General features: G+C 40.4%; 1 protein-coding gene across 5 annotated transcripts in view; it reads left to right on the top strand.

Annotated features, from left to right (window-relative positions):
- akap9 (A kinase (PRKA) anchor protein 9) overlaps positions 1–20,782 on the top strand; it is a 66,340-nt gene that overhangs the window by 7,834 nt on the left and 37,724 nt on the right. For 4 of the 5 annotated variants that reach the window (XM_030411497.1, XM_030411500.1, XM_030411496.1 and 1 more), the window contains exons 2-15: positions 2,455–2,727; positions 6,744–6,788; positions 7,644–7,721; positions 9,446–9,595; positions 10,012–10,167; positions 10,265–10,462; positions 10,560–13,466; positions 14,633–14,713; positions 17,476–17,623; positions 17,841–17,911; positions 18,010–18,130; positions 18,274–18,371; positions 18,567–18,672; positions 19,353–19,587. In XM_030411497.1, the coding sequence (XP_030267357.1) occupies positions 2,455–2,727; positions 6,744–6,788; positions 7,644–7,721; positions 9,446–9,595; positions 10,012–10,167; positions 10,265–10,462; positions 10,560–13,466; positions 14,633–14,713; positions 17,476–17,623; positions 17,841–17,911; positions 18,010–18,130; positions 18,274–18,371; positions 18,567–18,672; positions 19,353–19,587 (4,667 nt within the window). The remainder of the gene's footprint in view (positions 1–2,454; positions 2,728–6,743; positions 6,789–7,643; positions 7,722–9,445; positions 9,596–10,011; positions 10,168–10,264; positions 10,463–10,559; positions 13,467–14,632; positions 14,714–17,475; positions 17,624–17,840; positions 17,912–18,009; positions 18,131–18,273; positions 18,372–18,566; positions 18,673–19,352; positions 19,588–20,782) is intronic. The other variant, XM_030411498.1, reaches the window with a different exon arrangement.

Raw genomic sequence — 20,782 nt, 5'->3', positions numbered from 1 at the left:
CAAAGGTTAATAAATCGAGAGGCAGTTATCAGTCATTGAGCCATTTATTCATTCAATTTTGATTTTGGAAGTTTCCCTCCTCAATGTAATACATCCAGACCCATTGAAGGGTTAGCCAAATCAGTTTAAATATTACTATTATATTTATTTATTATATTGCTTGTGTTGATGCTGTAAGACATCAGCTATTAGATATGGATAAAAAAAAAAAGCTTGTGTTTAAATGTGCCTGTGTAAATGTTTTCAGACAGCAGATGGTGATACACCTACGTAGTTGCTATTTCCCAGATGGTGATAACAGCTACACAGGCTGCACTGCTCCATATGTTCAGCCAATGCTCTGCACTGCCCAGCCAAATAGGGCAGCCTGTATGATAAGCAGCTCATCGAAAGGACGGAATTCCCGAGACTTTTCCGAAAGTCAGGGTGATTCCTGCTGGCAGATTAGCTGTGTATCTCACACGACTGCCGCTGTGTTTCTCTGATTGGGTCTGGATGGCCTTGCTGTTGTGTTTTTAGAGCCTTGCTGACATTGTATCACACGATTCTCCATCCTGTAAGACTGACATTCATTCATATCTCAGTCTGTGTGCCCTGGTATTCAATGGATAAAGCTCTTCTCGAAACACAGATAGAGCGGTATATATTTGGATGTGGGGTGTGTGTGGAGATGCAGAGGCACAGATCAGAAGCCCTTTGAGCTTTCAAGCTGGGTGTTGTAGGTGGAGAACGTGACCACGACGCCCACTCTCAGCTCGTTCGTGTCAGCCTCTAACCTTTTGTAAAGCATCACAAAACCAGACCCGTCAAAGTGCTTTGCTTACTTTTATGTGGATGCTGCTACTTCAGACGTCATTTTTCCAGCAATGATGCCACGTATTTGCTGGTTCTAGCTCCAGGATTGGATTCAATTCTTTGTGATGTATGAATGTAAACTGTTGGTCAGATAAAAAAATTGAAAGATGTTACCGTGGACTGTCTGAAATTGTAGGCACTTGAAACTGTTTTCTTTGACATCCTCTAGACAAACAAATATCTGATTAATCATGAAAAAGGATCATTTTGCGTATAAAACAGACATTTTATTCATAAAGTTCCTCAGCTAAAGCACAAAAGTTAATTTTTTGACCCTGGAACTAATAGTTTGTCACAACTTTCTATATCATGATGTAGATCAATATGTGCATATAACAATAGAATTATTTCTTAGAAGACATGAACTGTTTGACTGCTGAAAAAGCACAAAACAAAACCCATTACTAAACCAGTATCAACTGCTCCAAACCTGTATGTTAATCTGCATTTAGACTCATGATCCCTGTCATCGGGTACATGGGCATTTCCGGGACAGGTGAGAAGGCATTGGCACAGTATCCTTGGCAACAGTCTGTCTGTGCCTATGACGATCCATGTAACAGCTGTGTTGTGACACCTGTAGGCCTGCTGTCTGCCCTGGTCAGCTGCCTCCATCGTCCATTTGCTGTCACCTGTCTCTCATACATAATGAATACCCTTAGTGCCGACTGTCCAGGATTTGTTATTACTATCATCGCTTCCCTGTGATGGTTAAAGTGCTTTTGTTTGTGTGTTTTAAAAAGAGGGAGGTAAAACGGTTAGTCATAAATTAGATCTGTTTAGCGTTCATACGAGTGTGACTTCAGCTCAGAACTATGCCTGTCAGTTGGAGGTGTTCGTTTTATTGAATTAAAAAGAGGCCTGATGGAAATGATGGAAGTTATGAACACAAGATAAGATAAGATTTTTTACTTGAAAAATGACTGATTGACTGATAAACAAAATATTTTGCCTTGTCTTTCTTCATTACTAATTGTTTAATCGACTAATCATTTCACCTGTTATCAGATAATACACAAATGAGATGAACACAAACACACTATTTAATTAATCAGATATGAAATGGATGTCGTTTTTTGTAAAAAGTTATTTCTGTCATGAATCCGAAGTTAACACAAATGTTCTTGGATGCTCAGACAGATCGTTGACATAGTTTAAAAATGTAATCCCTTTAGTTGGGATTAGCACCTGGCACAGGAAGAAGCATGTGTCAGGTCATATGGACGCAGGGAGGGAGGACTCGCTCGGAGCGAGGAAGACATCTTTGTGGGGCACACAATGTTTCGCCTGAGTTTCACCAAACTGTGGGGTCTCAGAGTAGGTTCAAGTTTTCTTTTCTTTGTTGGAAATCTAGATATTGTGATAGGCAGACTGATACATTTGTGAATTAGGCCAAACAAGGTGGTTCCTGCCCTTAAGTCTGAGCATTAGGGTCAGATAAACAAAGGTCTGAATGGAAGCTACGAGCAGAAATGAGGACTAACACTTTAAAAGATGTTTTTCAAAAGTGTTTCTTAATGTTTTTTTTTTACTTTCAGAAAAAGCAAAAAGGGTAAATTGTTATTTTTAACCCTTCCTGTTTTCCTCTTTCCCCTCCAGTTGGCTGAGTACCGCCAGAGAAAAGCTCACGCGGACTCCCAGAAGAAACAGAAGAAGAAGAAGAAAAAGAAGTCACCGGAAGACTCAGAGGGGGATTCACAGGGAAGGGTGGAGGTCGAGCCGGATCAGTCTGTGGGAGGAGAGGAGGGCTCAGGTGGAGGACGAGATGGATCACAAGAAGGAAATAAAAACCCACCCACCACGGAGTTTACCTTCGCCAGGACTATGCGGAGCGGAGAGACTGTCAAGCACGACCAGACCTACACCATAGAGGTAGACACCTGAACTTACTCATAACTGTAACTGTGTTTCCTTATACAGCACACCATCGTTCATTTGTAAATCACTCAATAGTTATAGCAGAAAGTGCTGATAATTTCATTAAGCCTAAATTCACGTATTCAAATGGCTTTTTGTCCAAAACCCAGAGATATACAACAAATAACACAGCAAATATTTCACAAGTTGAACCCAATATATATATATTTCTTTTGCTCAAAAAGTTACTTAAAGTGATTTGTTCATTGACTGATGGTTTCAACTCTAAAATAATGACTTGTACATTTATTATAGAAATCTCACCCATTTTAATAATGAGAACCACTTTGCAGAGGATTTTAAAGCAGATTATAATTGATTATATTTAGTTAATATAAACAACTCCAACATATCAGAGACATGATGGTTTGCCTGAGATTAGTCGGTTTATGTGAAGACATCTGCTGCATCCTGTGGAATTGTAAAATATATAGGTGTCATTCAGAAAGGATTTCGAGGTGTTGCATTTCTTAAACTGAAATTGAATTCAGTCTCCAATAAAAATTCAGAAGTGGTTTGAACATGCCCATTGGTTTTGTAACATGTACTGCAAGGAGATTTAACTGGTTATGAAACAGTCTCAATTCAGCCCTGATGCCTCTACATAAGCAAACAAGGCCATCACTCAGATGATTTGCTATTTCTAGATAATTATTCTTAATTTCTGTCACCAGGTCGGATTCCCCGGTGAAATAATAACTCACAGTACAATTTTTTATGTTGGATTGCTGAGGAATGCCTGATTGAAAGGAAATAAGCTGCTCTGTAGTTTGGTGGTACAGCAGTGGATACTTCTGTATTGCCAGACGGCATCAGAACAACTGGCCTATAATGTAACAGGCCTTTATGCTAACGAGCTATAGCTTCCTGTCTTTTAATGATTATGAAGACACAACTAGAGAATGTTGACACCTTAAGCTTCGGCTAAGAAAAAATACTATTACTGAGCAACAGCATCCGTAGCTGTAAACTACATAAAACTACATGTCGACTAATCTTGCTATAAGAATGGAACTAAAAAAACGTAAGCTTTGTTTCATCATTGTTATTAACCTTTTATAACCACAGATAGATACATTATCTAATCACCATGTATCCTGTAAACGGCTGTGGTGAAAAAAAAATTGTATGAAAAACACGCTGCATCTTACCATCACTCACCTCCAAAACAAATGCAAAAGCTAGCCAGATCAAAATCTTCGAAATTATAGAAAGCGGTGGTGCTGATACCACTTTTGACCACAGGGGCTGCTAGGATCAACAAATAAAAGTTTTTGTAGCCGCTTTAAGTTAAACCAAAAACAAGCGAGTGACATTAACTAGAATAAAAAAACGCAAATAGTCACTGGTTTGAAAGACATTTTGCAACAATAAGAAAATGTCACATAGTATGTCACTTTATTTTATGGAATGAGTTATTCACTTCTGACTTCACAAACTTCTAATGCAACATGTTTGACATTTTCATTCTGTTTAGGTTCCCTGTCTTTAATGCTTTGAAAGAGCATTCAGCACAACAGTTTTTTCAGTGATTCAGAAGCAACACTTTTGCACTAAGCATATAATGTCTATCAGGAATCTCTCTGTAATTATAGGCATCAGGATTGTAATTAACTCATGCCTATTAAGACATCATCATTCCTCAGAAAAGCCTTTCAACCAACTCTGATGCTGCTTTATGATGCTGTTTCTTTTTAATTTATTTTTATTATCCTTGACAAGAGCATACAGTATATGGTACCATTTTTACATTCCAATGAAAAGAGTTGAATTAGAGATGGAAAATTGCAGCCGTGCCTGTTTTGCACACAGTTTAACCAAATGCAAATTAAAAATGTTTGATTCACTGAGACATTTACACCTTGTTAAAAGAGAAGGTATGAATGGCATTTGTCTACGCATAAGCATACACAACATACACCTAGATTTGAAGTATCTATAGTTACTAAATAGTTGCTCTGGTTGGTACAGAGCTGTTTTACCTCGCAATTGTTTCTGAACTACGGAGCTTTTATTAGCAACTAACTTTACGTAACTTTTGTAGTCTATGAGTAAAGTTTAGATTTTTCAAAATGCCTTAAATACTATGTAAATTCTATAAATATATGAAATAAGAATTTGCTTTAAATAATAAGCCAGCACTGTCCTGCGTTACGAGATTCCAGCAGGGCTTACTTGAGGTTTTATGTGCTGGTGCAGTGCGGCTTTGATAGTCATTTTAATGTAGCAGAGAATACACTGTGTTGTATTAGCTGTGAATAAATTCTGAAAATGCAAATGCTTCTGAGAGGTTTTGTTTTAGCTGGGGATTCTGTTGAACTTCCACCGCTTAGTTCTTCCTGTGCATAATACATCACTGGCGGATACCTTCATCTAGAATGCCATTTGAAACAGCAACAGCACAGGGATGATACATTTCAATGTTGATGCATTCTGCAAATTCATTTCATATTCACAAATACTACTGCAGCGACTGCAAGTGCTGCCTCTTGTCATTTAAAAATGGTCGGTCAGCATTGGTTTCTCTCATTAAAACCTTTTGAAAGGATAACTGATGTTTAATCACTTTGAAAAGTTAGAGCCTCAACATTCATTTGACGCAGTAACAATCCTGATAAATAAATATTCAGCCAGTTGCACGATCCTGCTGAAAATCACCTCATCTAAATCAGTTTGAAAAACATGCAGAGACCTGAGGGCTCTTCATTCTTCATTCAAGCCCTGGCGTTCGCTTTTTTTTTTCCGCCGCTGTGCAGCCAATCTCTCCCTGAACCCACTGTACATGCCCACAAAAACTACCAGTTGCCACGGAAACAGACAATTGCCTTTAAACAGGTTGAGATGCGTCAGTCTGCGTGACCAATTCCTGTGGCCTTGCACTACTTTTTTGTGCAGACCTTAAGGTTGATTGAATGTGAGAGTGTTTGGTCGCAAGGCGAGTGTTGTTTATTTATTTATTTTACCTTGGGAGCAACCCACATCCTCTCCTCTTGCTACAAAAGGCTGTGGGACAAGCTGTAATTTTCTGCCGCATGGGTGAGAGCTGTTCTGTATCACCAATGAATTGATGAACGAATGTTGAGAGACGAAGCCGCACAGCAGGCTATGTTTGAATTATCTATGTGGATGGATTATGTAACAGTTGAAAGCTAAATAGTTTATCCTCCCCTATGGTTTTCACAACATTTCTTGGTCTTCTGGTCACAGGGTTTGTTTCTCTTCAGACGTGCTGCTTTAGTGATGCTGCTTTCTGCGCTGTGGAAACACAAGAGCGTCAACATTTTCCATTCTTCGGTCTTTCACAGGCTTCTGATAGAGAGTGTAATTGCAAATACAAGTCTGTTGACTCATTGATGCCTCTTATAGAGTCAGCAGTCACAAGTAAACTTTGCATGAAGTGCTCCTGTCAATAACATTGCAATAAAATGCTCACATATCACACGTCACATGGTCAATTATGCGTCCTAAAACAGTTTTAGGTGATGTTTGAGTTCTGCGTCAGTCGAGCAGAATCAAATTTCTCTCCCGTTCTGGACCCCATACAGTTTCAACTTATGATCCAGGAATTAAGCTAGGATAGATTTCAATAATGGCTGTCATCACTCTGTGAGAGTGAGCCAGGAGCTGTGTGGCAGAAGTAGGTTACACCCATGTTTGATTGCTGAGTCCCTGCTGAAATGAGACACAAGTCAGGCATTGTTTCAAATTGTTGTCATTGAACATTTTAGTATATTGTAAATTGAAGAGAAGATTGAAAGACACTGCTGGAGCTGTAATGACAATAGTCTTTGTAACATTGGGACACATTTACTGCAACTACACTCATTGAACTATTTACATGACTTAGATTATGTTAAAATGTTTTCTTGTGATAAACCTTGTGGCTCTCTTATCACACACTTGACTTACTTAATTTGTCCCGTTTTATGATCGCAGTATTGATTAATTTCTTTGAATCCTCTTTATTGCAGCCTGAGAGTGAGGTGTCCACTACTGCTGAAGACTGTTCCTCTGAGGTGAGATGAGCTTTCTCAAAATATGTGACATGAACTTCCTTTTTTTCCTTTTTATTGTGTTTTAACTCTTTCTATTTTCCCCCAAAGCCAAGATTCAACTTGCACAATGAAGCCTCTCTGAGGCTGCTGGTACGGTGAGTCCATTAGGGATTCATGGTCACACCTGTTTGTGATTATTGTTTATGAAAGATTAATTAAGTTACTTGTGCAAGTCCAATTTATGTGAAAGTTTTTCTTAATTTCTAGTAGCTTATTAGCCAGGTTGAGTGCATACTGTTGTCGTTTTTAATTGGAAATAGTACTGGAGACCGGAAAGAAGAGCAGAAGGAAGCACATCAGTTTAGTCAGCCAGTAATAGCAATATCCCATTCTGGCAAAATCCATCTTTAGTGGATTAATCAAAAAAAGCAAAAAATAAACCTTGCCAAAATTATTCAGGGAAAAAGTGAAAGTCTTTGTTACAGTTATTATTCTTTGCATTTTCTTGAAATGTGTTTCTTTGGGCTAGATTTTTGTGCATAAAAGATGCTATATTATTATTAGTGGTAGTTAGGTGAGCTGTGGTAGTAGCTGTGGTAGTAGGAATGTTTTGCCTCTTACAATGACTCTATTCCAGTCCAGCATCATCTAAATTATTACAACTTTTCTTACAGCTTTTCTTGCTGATTTTCTGCTGCTATGTTGCCTAATATTAAAATACTGAATTATATCTAAACAGTGATCAGTAAGGATCATTTAAATCTGATTTTTCTCCTACCTGAATCTCCCTGATGATGACTTAATGAAATGAACACAGGCCTTTTCCGTCACGATGCACAAATCTTAATGTTCACTGACAGCACTGTGAACTGACAGGTAAATGGGTGCCATGATGATGATGATGATGATGAGATGACAGAAAACCTAATGATGTCTTCGAAGGATTTTATTTGGGTACAGTAATCCGATCAAGCAGCTTTTTTAGCTCTGCTTCTGGCTGCTGGACGTAACTCTGAACTTGCTTATACTTGAGTCCTCTGCAAGATTTCCTGTAACCCACTAACCAAGCCTGTTTCATGCTGTACTTACTTGACGATATACCTACATACTTGTCAGTGATGTAGGGAAAATACAAAGAAACGTTTTACATCATAAAGGGACATTTTGAAAGCACAAATGGCAGTGAAGTTTAGAAATGGGCAGGGCTTTCTGACATTTTAGAGGTGTGAAGTTTCGCTGAAAGCTGCTGAGGGAAGATGAGGATGGGAGAGGACAGTGAAGTGCTTGGGGGAGAGAGGGGACAGGATGCGTTACACAAAGAGCTGCTCTCTTCAGAGTCAGTGAGATGAGATTCTAACAAAGGAGACAGAAACCAGGGAGGTGCTGATCAGTAAAGTTGTGATGAAGATGAGGAACACAACCAGAAAATGTTTAAAGGGACATGTCGACCGCAGTAGGAATAAGTCTGAGAGGTTGTGAAAGATATTGTTATAATCTATCAGTGCTACCATAACTGAACATCTTTCAAAGTTTAACTTGAAAAGCTCATGAAACAATTTTTATCCTGTTGCGTGGGATGAAACCTAGTAATTATTTCCCAAATGATCAGCTTTCTACAGCATTGAAAAATGTCAGCCTCTTTTTGAAAAAGAAGGTTTGATAACAGATATGATATTGAAGCGTTTCTGTCCCCTCTCTTATTTTCATGAATTTTGCAGATTGAGTCAGGTCAGAAGTAATTCCAATAGTAGTTAAGGTGAATCAAAGTATATTTGAACAAAGTTTTACCTTTACTGATGTTATAGCAATTTTTTTTTTGGGACAGAAGATTATATTCTTAATTATCTTGCAAGACACAAATATCAAATGCTGGTATTACTTTTAGCGCCCAAATGATATTATTGGCCGATACTGGCCTGTCCCAAAAATCTGTTTCTATCGACCTTTATCTTGTTCAATGTGCGCCGATGTGAAAACGTTTTTTAAAAAGATAATGCAATAAAGGATCCTCTGTGTAATTTACGCTTGTTAAATTACCAGTGAAGTTTACAGATTGAGTGCACTGATCTCCACAACATATATTTGTCACAAGTATTGGAAAACAACACTTTATGGATAATTGCAAAAAACATTTGTTTTTTCAACATTGGCCCAAATCCTTTCTGCCGATCAGATTCTAATCATTTTGTGTTGCCGATTTCCTCTCGATTATTTAGAGACTCACCAAACAAGAATCATATGTAATTTATCGTCATCTGTAAAATTCAGGGGAAATGAGAAATGCTACAGCAGTTTTTTTTGCCAACAGTGGATTGCTAAGATTGGACTGCTAAGATTGCGAAACCCACAACTTCTCTAGATTTCTTTGACAGGGTTAAGAATTTTCAGGTATTTAACTGAATTTTATCACCTTGCAGGACTCATTAACTCCCGCTAGAACTAACACAGACAGACTTTGTCTTAAACTAAACTGCTTTGGGTTGTTGGCTGCAGTGATCCAGCAAAGGAACGATGGAGTATCCATTTGATAACATCAACGTATTTACTTTGCATTCCTACATGTGGCTCCTGGCTCTTGTAACTAACCGCTGTCGCTCTTGAGTGCTGAACTCAAACTTGAAACTTCATCGTGGTGGAAACCCTGTTACGGCTAAATTAGCGCTTATTTTCCTGCTTAGGAGGAAGTGGAGCCCCTGCAACAGGTGACAAAGGGAGGAACGATACAAGACATGGAGGATGCACTAGCTGCTAAGACCCAGGCGGTGGAGGAGCTGAGTCGAGAGCTTGAAGACATCAGGGCTGCTTTCGGCACAGAAGGAGTACAGCAGGTAAGAGTTTTATTACTTTGTTGTAGGTCATTTGATTAATATTATTTTTAGGTTTTATTTCCTATTCCCTGTTGTTAATGTGAATGAGCAAGAGCGATCAGATTTTGTCTTGTAATTTCTGACATATTCACACATAATTGCATCTTCCAATTTATTTTAAATGACTAAATGCGTACAATACCACCTGTGTTCAAGCATTGCCATCCATTTCAAATTATTTTTTATCCTGTAAATGATGAGTAGAAATCAATGTTGACACTTATCTAACTATGAGATGAATATTTCAAATTGGTGAGGCCGGGAACTTATTTATTCCACCTGCTTCTTCATAAAAAGCTCAGTTCCTACACTTATGTTACTTTAATTGCTTTTTTTTTATTTTAGCTCTTTCATTCTCACTTTTTTTTTCTCTATAGCTGCAGGATTTTGAGGCTGCTCTGAAGCAGCGAGATGGCATCATCACCCAGCTCACAGCTAACCTTCAGCAGGCTCGCAAAGAAAAAGATGAGATCATGAAAGAATTCCTGGCACTGACAGAGCAAAGCCAAAAACTACAAATTCAGTTCCAGCAGGTAGGAATTCTGAAAGCTTCTAAGTCTAAACTACTGTCATATAAGCTATTCTATTCAGCTCATTAGAAATTAATGTGTGTTGTGGAAAAATTTGCAGCTTCAGGCTGGCGAGACGCTGAGGAACACAAGCCACAGCAGCACCGCAGCTGATCTTCTGCAGGCCAGGCAGCAGCTCATGCAGTATCAACAGCAGCTGGAGGAGATAAACATTGAGGTGAAAAAGCACCAGGAGAGGAGCAGTGAGCAGCTTGAGCAAATCAACCAGCTCCAGCACAAGCTCAGTGAGACAGAGATGGTAAGAAGTTGCCTTGTGCGATCCTGCAGATATCTTATCTGTTGAATATATGTTGTCAGTGTTGCCTCTGCGTCTCTGATAATTTGTGTCTTTGTAGTCAGGGAGAAGGTCAGAAGAATCACTCACTCAAAGGATAAACGAAAAGGAACGGCTAATTGCTGAAAAAGCAAAAGTTATTTCTAGTCAGGAGCAATCGCTGACAAAGTTAAGAACGTCGGAGGAGTCTTTTGCACAAACACTGAAAGAGAAAAATCTGATCATTTCAGAGCAAACTGCAATAATCACAGAACATGAGCTGTCGCTGAGCATGCTCAGAGAGGAACTTGTCCATGTGGGACGGACTAGAGATGAGAATGATAGTCACCAGTCAGATGAGAAAGACCTGATCATGGCAGAGCAAGAGAGAGTCATTTCAGAAAGGGACGGCTCTCTTGCGCAGCTCGAGGATGAGCTGGAGTCTGCTGAGAAATGCCAGCGCGACCTCCAGCAGCGAATGGCTGACAAAGAATCAGAGCTTGAAAAGTGCGTGGATGAGTTGGAAAGCACCAAGTCTAACTTAGAAAGCTGTAAAAGCGAAATAGAGAGCTGTAAATTAGAACTTGAGAAAGGGCGCGTGGAGTTAGAAAACTGTAAAGGAGAACTTGAAGCCTCTAGACAGAAGGAGCGAATGTCATCCAATGAAATCAAGCAGCTCATGGGCACAGTAGAGGACCTGCAGAAGCGTTATCACCAGGGCAGCCAGTCTGAGAGTGACACCGTCCACAAAATGCAGGAAGAGTCTGTGAGGAAACTTGAACTTCTCAGGGCAGAGCTTGATGAGATGTATGGCCAACAGATAGTCCAGATGAAGCAGGAACTTAATTTGCAGCATGCAGCAAGAGTGGAACAAATGACTGAGCAATATCGCATTGAGCTGGAGCTTCTAAAAGCACAACAACTGTCTCAAAGCTCTGCTGTCAGTACTGAAGTGGACACTCTCAATGCAAAGATAAGGGAGCTTCAAGAGACTGTACGGCAATCCCAAGCAATGCACGATAAAACCAGACTTGAGCTCAGCCAGGTCGCCCAAGAGAAGTTGAACCTGCAGGCCAAGGTTGACGATCTTCTCCAAGATCTCCGTTCTGCTAAGGCAAAGGTGGAGCAGGTCTCCCACAGCCTCATCTCTCAGGAAAGCCAACAAGGTGAACTGCAACGCCTCCAGGAGACCATTGACAACCTGAAAAGCGAGCTGGCTGCTGCTCAGGAAGCGGCAGAAGAGGCAGAAGCGAAACACGATTCAGAAATCACCAACTACAAGATCAAGTTGGAGATGCTGGAGAGGGAGAAGGACGCTGTGCTTGACCGCATGGCGGAATCGCAGGAAGCAGAGCTGGAGCGACTGAGGACTCAGCTTCTGTTCAGCCACGAAGAAGAGCTCATCAGTCTCCGGGAAGAGTTACAAAGGGAGAGCTTCCTGAACACAGAAAACCTTCTCAATGAAGCCGCTGTCAAGCACGAGAAAGCGTTGGACAAGCTGCGCATTGGCTATGAGGAAAAAATGCAGTTGTTACAGAGAGAGAAGGCAAGTTTTGCCGCAGAGAGAGACGAGCTTTTGCACCAAATTCTTGGACTAAAAGAGGACCTTAAGCTTTCCTTGCACAGCTCAAAAGCAGACAAGCTCGTCCAGCAGCTTCAAGAGCTTCAGGTCGAAATCGAGGAACTGAGAAAGGGAGGAGAAGAACGAGTCCGAATGGAAAGCAAAATTCAGACATTAGTGAAAACGACAGAGGTGCTTGAAAACCAGTCAAAAGAGAAAGATAAATGTTGGGAGAGCAAATGGAAAGAGCAAGAATTGGAAAAGGAGAAGCTGATAGGGTCTAATAACACTTTGAAAGAAGAACTGGAAGCAAAAACTGTACAAATTGAGACACTCACAGCAGAGAACAATCAAAAAGAGCAAAAAGTAGTTGAGCTCAGTGAGGAAATTGAGAAGCAGAGAAATATTTTTTCATTTGCTGAAAAGAATTTTGAGGTAAATTATCAGGAGCTGAAGGCGGAGTATACGTGTCTCATTGAGGCAAAGACGCAGTTAGAAGAGAGGACACTGAAGGAGACACTTGAGTTTGAGGCAAAAATTGCCAGCCTTCAGTCACAGATTCAGGAGCTGGAGGACGGAAGCAGAGATATCAAAATGGCAGACTCGAATACGGATGGGGAGAAAAAAGCAGTGATAGAAAAAGATACTGCTGAGCTAATGGAGAAATTAAACGTTACATTGAGTGAGAAAGAAAACCTGGCTGGGAGGCTTTCTGAAGTTACAGAGCAACTGATGTTTACAGAGAGCAAAGTGGGACAGCTGGAAGAAGAACTGGTGAAAGTGAGAAAAGAAAACGCGAAGGTCATCGCCCAAAACGAAAGCCTTGGGAAAGAATTGGAAAAGAAGCAAGAGATTAGGAGAGCACAGGCGAGGGGGCAGCATGCCCAGAGAAAGCTCCAGCAAGAGGAGCAAGCTGTTGAGCCAGTTTATTCTTCTGAGGATCATCACCTTCAGAATCAATCTTTGCGAGAGGAGATAAAGGCTCTTCAGTCCCTCTTACAGGCAGCTGAATCAGAGAGAGATAGCATCCGGGAGAGCCTGGAGCTCCAGAGGCTTTCACAGACTCCGTCTCCAGCAGCAGCAGCAGCAGCAGCATCAGCAACAGCGGCAGCACAGTCCTCAGGGGAGGGACCTGTTGAAGGACGATCCTCCCCGCAGAAGTCCACAGCCTCAGGGTCAAACAGACGCAAAAGACGGCAGAGGTCGAAGCAGGAGCGCAAACTTGGCACCACTCTTTCAGACTGCAGAGAGGAACGACATAGGGAGGAGGAAGAGGTGGAGGAAGGTACAGCCACAAGTGCTGCAGAGCCGGAGATGCAGCCTCAGACAGAGAGCCGGGTTATGTCATGTTCACAAGAGAGGGCCGGTAAGGAGGACTCCACAGACGGCTACCAGGGAGACGGAGGCAGAGACTACATCAACAAACGGGTAAGCATTCACATGCATCTGCTGCACCGCTGTACAGTAAAAAACAAACCATGCTGCCTTTTTTTCTCTGCTGGCATTTTAAGTGTGTTTAAATTACATGTTTGATTGTGAGAATAAAGGGCTTATAAGAGAAGAGAGTGCAGTCAAAATTGAATGCTTCAAACAATTGCAATTAATGCTATGATTTTGTACGTTGTCATCAGCTTCATTAAAGACCGGTTGGGTCCATTCACAGCCAGATGAAGCTCTAGCCATTAACAGAATATCTTAACATTCAGCATTTCAGCCCTGCCATGTTTTCTCTCTTGTGACTGACGGTCTTGAGTGAGTGTCTGCAAGGTTGCTCCCAAAGGTAGCAATGAGCAGCACAGTCTGCCTGTTCTGTGAAAAGATATGTTCGTACAGACCACTCAGTGACATTACAGTAAGTGGAGTTATTGTCGAAAGAATACTGACAGATAGAAAATGCACACACAGGGGTGAAAATTGTCAAGGCTCCTTTAACATTCTGTTCGTTCCTACTTTTAAGGCAGCACTGTGCAGTATTAATAACCTGCTTTCATTTGATGCTGCCTGTCCTCAGACTGAATTTCAGGTTAAACAGCAGTCACCCACAGCCTTCTGATAGCCTTGAATCATTGCCGTTGTGTAGAAACGTGTACATTCTAGTTTCTTTCCATCCTGCAGGGAGTAAAGGGTTTGAGGTGAGAAGCCATTTTACCCCAGTCACTTCTGTGTCTGTGTCACTTCAAGCTGTCTCTCAATTACACCAGGCAAAAAATAATATACACTGTCTGCCATTTCATATCTGTGTTTCATTTTGTTTTTTCACCTCCTGGGCTGGAACACTACATACGGTCCAGAGTTAAATTTTTACATCTCCAAAATCCTCAAATGTCTGAAAAGCAGCTGTTGCTCCTTTTTAATATTTGTGCAGTCAACAACAGAACTTAAAACAGGTGTTTTTCTAATGAGGTTCTGTGTGTAGTCCAACTAACTTCTTATGAAGCTGCTACAAGAGCTTAATAAACTCCATACTGTTCCCTCTCAGGAAGTAATGGTGCATCTTGTCTGTCTGTCCATCACTGTCATATTTGTCTGCATTTGTGCTGTTATATGTAAGACTTTAAAAAAAATAAATACATTTCCTCTGCTTGTTTATTCAGGTGAGCAGTCATGGGCCGGGCCAGAACACGGAGCCTGTCGTGTGTCAGGGAGCAGAGGAAGACGAAGAGACTCCTGAGCATGTAATGTCACTTGAGCTCACATCCTGCCTTATGCTTTTCAGTGTCAGGAGATGCTTTTATACATCATACAGAGTGGTGTAGTGGTCAATCAGCAGGTGCTCGTACAGCTGAAATACAATTATTATTTTATTTTAAATATTTCTTAATTGTCTCCAAGGTTTGCTCACAAACAAACACACGAACATGCTGTAAAATGCTCCTTTCGGCTGAATGAGCACCACCTGTTCACTATTAAATGCGTGTTCACAACAGATGTGATCATTTGAATTTTAGAAAGCCCTCAAACTGCCATGTAGGGCTGCCTGTTCTGCTCCATTTCACTGACAGAAATGTTACTCGAGAATAGGTGGAGCTGAAAGTCCTGCAGCAACAAATCAATAGACAAGAGCAAAACAAATTTAGCAGAGTCACTGCTGGTATTACAGGACTCAGAACAATTAGATAATATCACAGCTGCCAACTGAGAGCTGTCAGAGCAGAGCCGCACAGTGACAGAAGAGGGAATGGGAAAGCAAAGTGGTCGATGATGTTAGACCGTCTGGTGCAGCGGAGGATGATCCTTGACAGTACCCTGAGGCAGCCATCGGAGGGAGAGAAAAAAACCCCCACTACTGAACTGTTTAAGTTGCCGTACCAAAATGTGCTAATTACAAAAAACTCAGTCATTTTGTACTAAAGGTGCACTATGTAACTTAATATGGTTAATAGCCCAGTATTCTTGAACTATAGGACCTCTGGATTGGCAATATGCGCTTATTGTTCTCACCCTTCCATAACTTGAAATACAAGAGTATTTGGTCTAATGCTTTCAAATTTAGACGTATAGCTTTCTAAAATCTAAAATCAATAACCTCTTGGAAACTGCCATCCCTTGTATCAAGCTCCGTCTCTGTTTCTTTATAGGCTCATAAACTATATGCATTGTACATTGTACCTTTAAGTTTATTTGATACTTTGTAAAAGTTCTTTCAGATTAGGGCATTATCATTTATCGCAAGTCAAACAAGTTTTCCCTTCTGTAGAGAAATGGCAGACTATCTATAGTTTAAATCACCCCCTCATCAACACCATGTTCCAAATATGCTGATTTGACTTAATTTCTAACTTTGTTTTATTTTGCTGTTAATAATGGATATAAACGTGGATATAAACCAAATCTACCTTTCAGCCATTCATCCATCACTGTACAGTGATCTGTTTTTCCCTGCTCGCTTGCTAATTATTTGTTTCACAATCTTTTAAGTGCATTAACACTTTCGTAAATTGTCACAGATGACTCAGTGTGCAGATGTAATTTTTCCATCCAATCAATTTTATTTTTCTAAATTAATTGAGTAATCTCTCCACATCCCCTCTCGGCAACTACAAAATGTCCCCATCTGGGATGCAATTACCTCTGGTTTGGAAACACTGGTATGTGTGACTTGTACCGCAGGTTTAGGGGAAGTTTATTTAAATGGCACCATTCAGACACAAGGCAATTCAAAGAGCTTTATAGAGACTACGAAATGCAAATTAAATCTCAGACACTAAGAAAATGTTGAAATTGCGATCAAAAGATAATAAAAGATACAACAAAAATAAAGCGTTACAGAATAAAAAGCATTTAAAAGACATCAAAACTAAAGCAAGCTAAAAAAATGTTCTAAAAAAAGAAGTTATGTGTCTAGCTTATTGGAAAACCAGAGTAAACAATTGCTCAAAGCAGGTAGTCTTGAAGCTTGTTCCCAAGGTGGGGGAACATAAAAACTAAAAGTTGCTTCACCTCTCTTGGATATGATCCTGGGAACACTGAGCAAACCCGTCCCAAATGACCTGAAGGGTCTGGAATGCCATCTTAACGTACAAGTAGATCAGAGATGTATAAATGCTGGGGAACGTTTAGTTTAAAGAGGAAAGAAAGAAGTTCAGGTACATTAACATAATCGCTATCTTGTAATCACTCAATGCCACTTAAAAAAAAAATTCTGTTTATTTGAGTGGTTCTTGGAAGAAGTCCAATAAATGTAGCCCTGAGTTTTATAGTAATATCATCTGTAGAAGAGGTTATGCTACTGTAAGCTTGTTTAATACTCATAAAACAAGTAATTCTGTTTTTGTTGTTGATGTGTGAGTCAGTGGCGCATCATTACACAGCTGCCGTCTGTTTGTTCAGCGCTGGCTGTTTCTCCTCTGCATGTTTAAGCAGGAACATCTGAGCGGTCTGAGGTTTGAAAGGATCCTCTGCTCAACACCTGGAGATTGTATCATAACAAAGCGTTTTAAATACAGCCTAATTAAAATGTGGGGTGCACTTTAAAAAACATTTGACATCAAAGGTAATAGAATTGCAGTTTCATAATTGTGAAGCCTTAACCAATTTGTGCTAATGCATAATGCATTGTGAGAGAAAGGGGCCTTACTGTTTGCCTTTAGTTCTCCGTTACAGAAGTGATAATAGCAGACCTCTCATCCTGAACACAGATGGCATGTGCGGCTGCTCTGTCGTTAAAATACGATACGGAGGATTTATGTTATTTAATCATTTATCTCCTCTGATTAGCAGATTTGTATAGCCAGCTGCATAATTACATTTAGGATAAATTACAAATGATGTGAATCCATGTGGTGTTTTTTTTATTCAGTGCCATTTAGTGTCGTCCTCTGGAAGACTTTTAGGGATATTAAGACAAACACTCGCTACGTGAAATCTAATTATACATGTGAAAAATGTGCTTTATTTCAGCAGTGTTAATGAAAAAAGATATTTCTTGCTTTTCCAGGGTGAGTACAGGCTACAGATGGAGGCCCAGCGCATCAGCCTGTCTCAGATTCACGCCGCCCAGCTTGAAGTGCTGCAGGAGGAGACGGACGCCCGCACACACTCTCTGGAGCTGAAGCTGAAGAACCTGAAAGATCACGGTGACCAGGGTGAGCAGACCTGTAGTCGGTTGCCCTTCAGTGCCCCCCAGAGAGGCTTTTGATTTATCATTCATGATGGATCCACACTGAACAGGATACTGCCTTGTTGTGACTATCCTTGATTCTGTACTTGTTGGTTACCGTGCGTTCGTCAGAGGACCTATTGGAGCCTATTTAACATTTTAATCAGTCACGAATGGAACATTTCTTGCTTAATTTCTTTCAGACGAGCCAAAAATCTTCAAATACCACAACATGTTACAGGCTGTGTCAATAGAATGCAGTGAGATCATTCAGGTAATTCATGAAAACAAACATTTTTTTTTGTTTTTTTTTTATGAATTTGCCAGGTGTATGAAGGATGTAATCTTGTCTGTTGTCTGTTCGGTGTTCAGTGTTTTAAAAAGATGTTTGGTGAAGAGTTTTTGGAGAGTGTTGACGAAGACAGCCAGCCGCCTCCTTTGGCAGACAGACATGAAACTAAGGAATCTACTACCATTGTACTGGAAGCCAGAGGTAATTTGTCTGTTTAAGTAATGTTATTACAGTTTAAAACAAGCCTGTAGTAAAGTTATTTTATACCTACAAAGTGCTTTAAATATGCACACTTACAGAAGCAGCGTGTTTACACATATTCAAATATGCTCTCTCTTATGTAGAGCTCTACAGAAATCTTCAGCAGGTGAGGGTAACGATTGAGCAGGAACATCATCGACTGTCACAGCTTCAGGCTCTGCTGAGAGCCGATGGGAACAAGGTAATAACTTGTGACATGTGTCGACATGAGCTGTGTCCCAGATTCACACTAAAGGCAAATCATCAGGTTTTGAGTGCATGTTATTGTATAGAATGAAACTATGACTTCATGATCCGTGACTTCCATACCGTGGAAGTTTTGAACGAGTGCACCATTACACCCCTAGAAACGCTAACAAATCCGTTGGTCTTCTAGGTGATGGAACTGCAGAGGTCATATGATGAACTCAAGAGCAGCAGTGAGAAGGAGATCTCTGACCTGCGCGTGCAAGTTGCCAGCATGAGCACCTCTTCAAGCGAAGGTAAGTGCAGAGTTTTCCTCTCGGATGAAAAAAACATGTCAAGCACTGATACCAGGGCACTGAGCCAAAACACAGAGGTGTGTAATAAGATGACAGTTTCCTGTAGTATTCTTTGTTCTCTGTGTATTCTGCTGTTTTTTAGCCCACAGTGTTTTAGAGGTTCTGCTCACTCTTGAGTGAATAACTGTCATTTCACATATGTGCCACTCACTATGTGCTTTTCATAACACATCTTTACATTTGTTGTCTGCAACAAACAGAAATCCAACAGTTACACTCTCTGCTTTGATTTTTTTTTTTTTGGATCAACTGCGCTAACGAGCTAATCTTCATGGCTAAATGTAATATTGTGAACAAACGGTTGACATTTTGCACATCCTGCATATGCATGTAGTGTGAAATATATATCTGTTAACTGCAAACACATACTTAACTGTTAGACAAATTAATAAAAAGGTTCACTAATAACTTTATTTGTTGTCTCAACCTCTGCTGTTTTGTGTTATTTATTTATTTCACCTCTCTTTGTTCACTCAGTTCTTACTTGATGCTGTTATGTGTTACCATAGCGAATCATTTTTGACAGAAGGAGCATTAAACTTTCATGTCATTGATTGTAATCTTAAATGCTATCCAGTCGAGCATATTGAATTTCACATCCCACCTCTCTCCTCGGTTAGATGTGAAGGAGCGGGCTGGTGCACCATCTACCTGCCTGACAGAAGAATTACAGAGGCTGAAGGCAGAAGAACAGGAGAAGCAGCTCCGGCTGGAGGAGAGTCACAGACAGGAGGTGGAGCATCTCCGAGCTCACTACCAGCAGCAGGCAGCCGAGACTGAGGAGCGATACCTCACTGAGCTCCTCATGCTGCAGCAGCGACTAGAGGAGGTCACGGGAACTCAGACACATTTCAGGTGATGACCACAAATTCTTTGAGTTCACCAAAAAATGAAAATTCAGTCATTATCTACTCAACCCCATTAGATGCAGTTTTGGAGTACCTCACAGCAAAACAGTGTTTCTACTGAGGTAGATGGGAGCCAAAAAGAAGCATGCAGTGGCTTCACTGAAGAAGTCCTGCATAGTCCAAGTCTGTGGAAAATCACAATTAGAAAAAGATGAAAAATACACCCTCGACAGACAAGCAAATACATGCACCCATGTGAGATGCTTTAAACTAAGCAGCTACAGTAAAAATAATAGCTAAAAAAACGCCTCCTCTGTTCAGCTGACATATCTCCCTCAAAAACAATACTATTGATTGACTTATAAAGTGCATGTGTAAGGAGAACCCACATGATTTTCATGAGATAACTTTCCCATAGAAGCTGGTCTGCACATCCTGTGTAGCACGTGAAGCTGTCTGACCCAGTTCAGTTGACTAATGAAATATTCAGTAGGTTGTGTGAAGCGTTGTTCCTGCCTTTTGTTAGCCCACTAACCTATAAAAAGTACATTTCCAGCCAGCCAGATGGCTTCCTGAGGGAAGTGATCATCTGAGCAGTGAAGTGCAACATAGAAAACAAGATGAATTTGAACTTTTTGAGGATGTTCCACTCATTAAGACAAATTATATGATGTTTATGAAGAACTACAAGTTTGCACTGAAATGGGAAAAAAAGTGAAAAAGAGTAAGTCTGTGTCATGTGTTTCACCCTTGGCCCAGCACTCAAGAATATGCTGTGTTATAGGAGAATGAGACTGAATAAATGTAAGCCTGTATGGGAATCTGTGTATTCTGATCTATTTTAAGACCTCTCATATCTATGACCTACTGCTGTTTGTATGATAACAATAAACATACACTCTTCCAAGAAGAAAACCATATTTCTCTGGGGGAAATCTACCTCATGGCTAAAAAGAAGCTGAGTGGCTCCACAGTATGATATAGTAACGTTTATTAAAGTATATTTTTGGGCCTTTATGGCTTTATTGATCGGGCAGCAGAGGTGACAGCAAATGGGATAAGAGAGAGAGAGGGTGGGGGATGGCATGCAGCAAAGAGCCACAGGTCGGGATTGAACCCTGGGCTGCTGTACATTGGACGCCCACTTTAACAACTGAGCTGATGGATTTTCAGATCTCGTTCTGCAACTATTTTGATTATCC

Source organism: Sparus aurata, chromosome 3 (assembly GCF_900880675.1).
Source record: "Sparus aurata chromosome 3, fSpaAur1.1, whole genome shotgun sequence".
Taxonomy (NCBI): Eukaryota; Metazoa; Chordata; class Actinopteri; order Spariformes; family Sparidae; genus Sparus; species Sparus aurata.
Note: the sequence above shows the minus strand (reverse complement) of the source record. Positions and strands in the feature narration are given on the sequence as shown.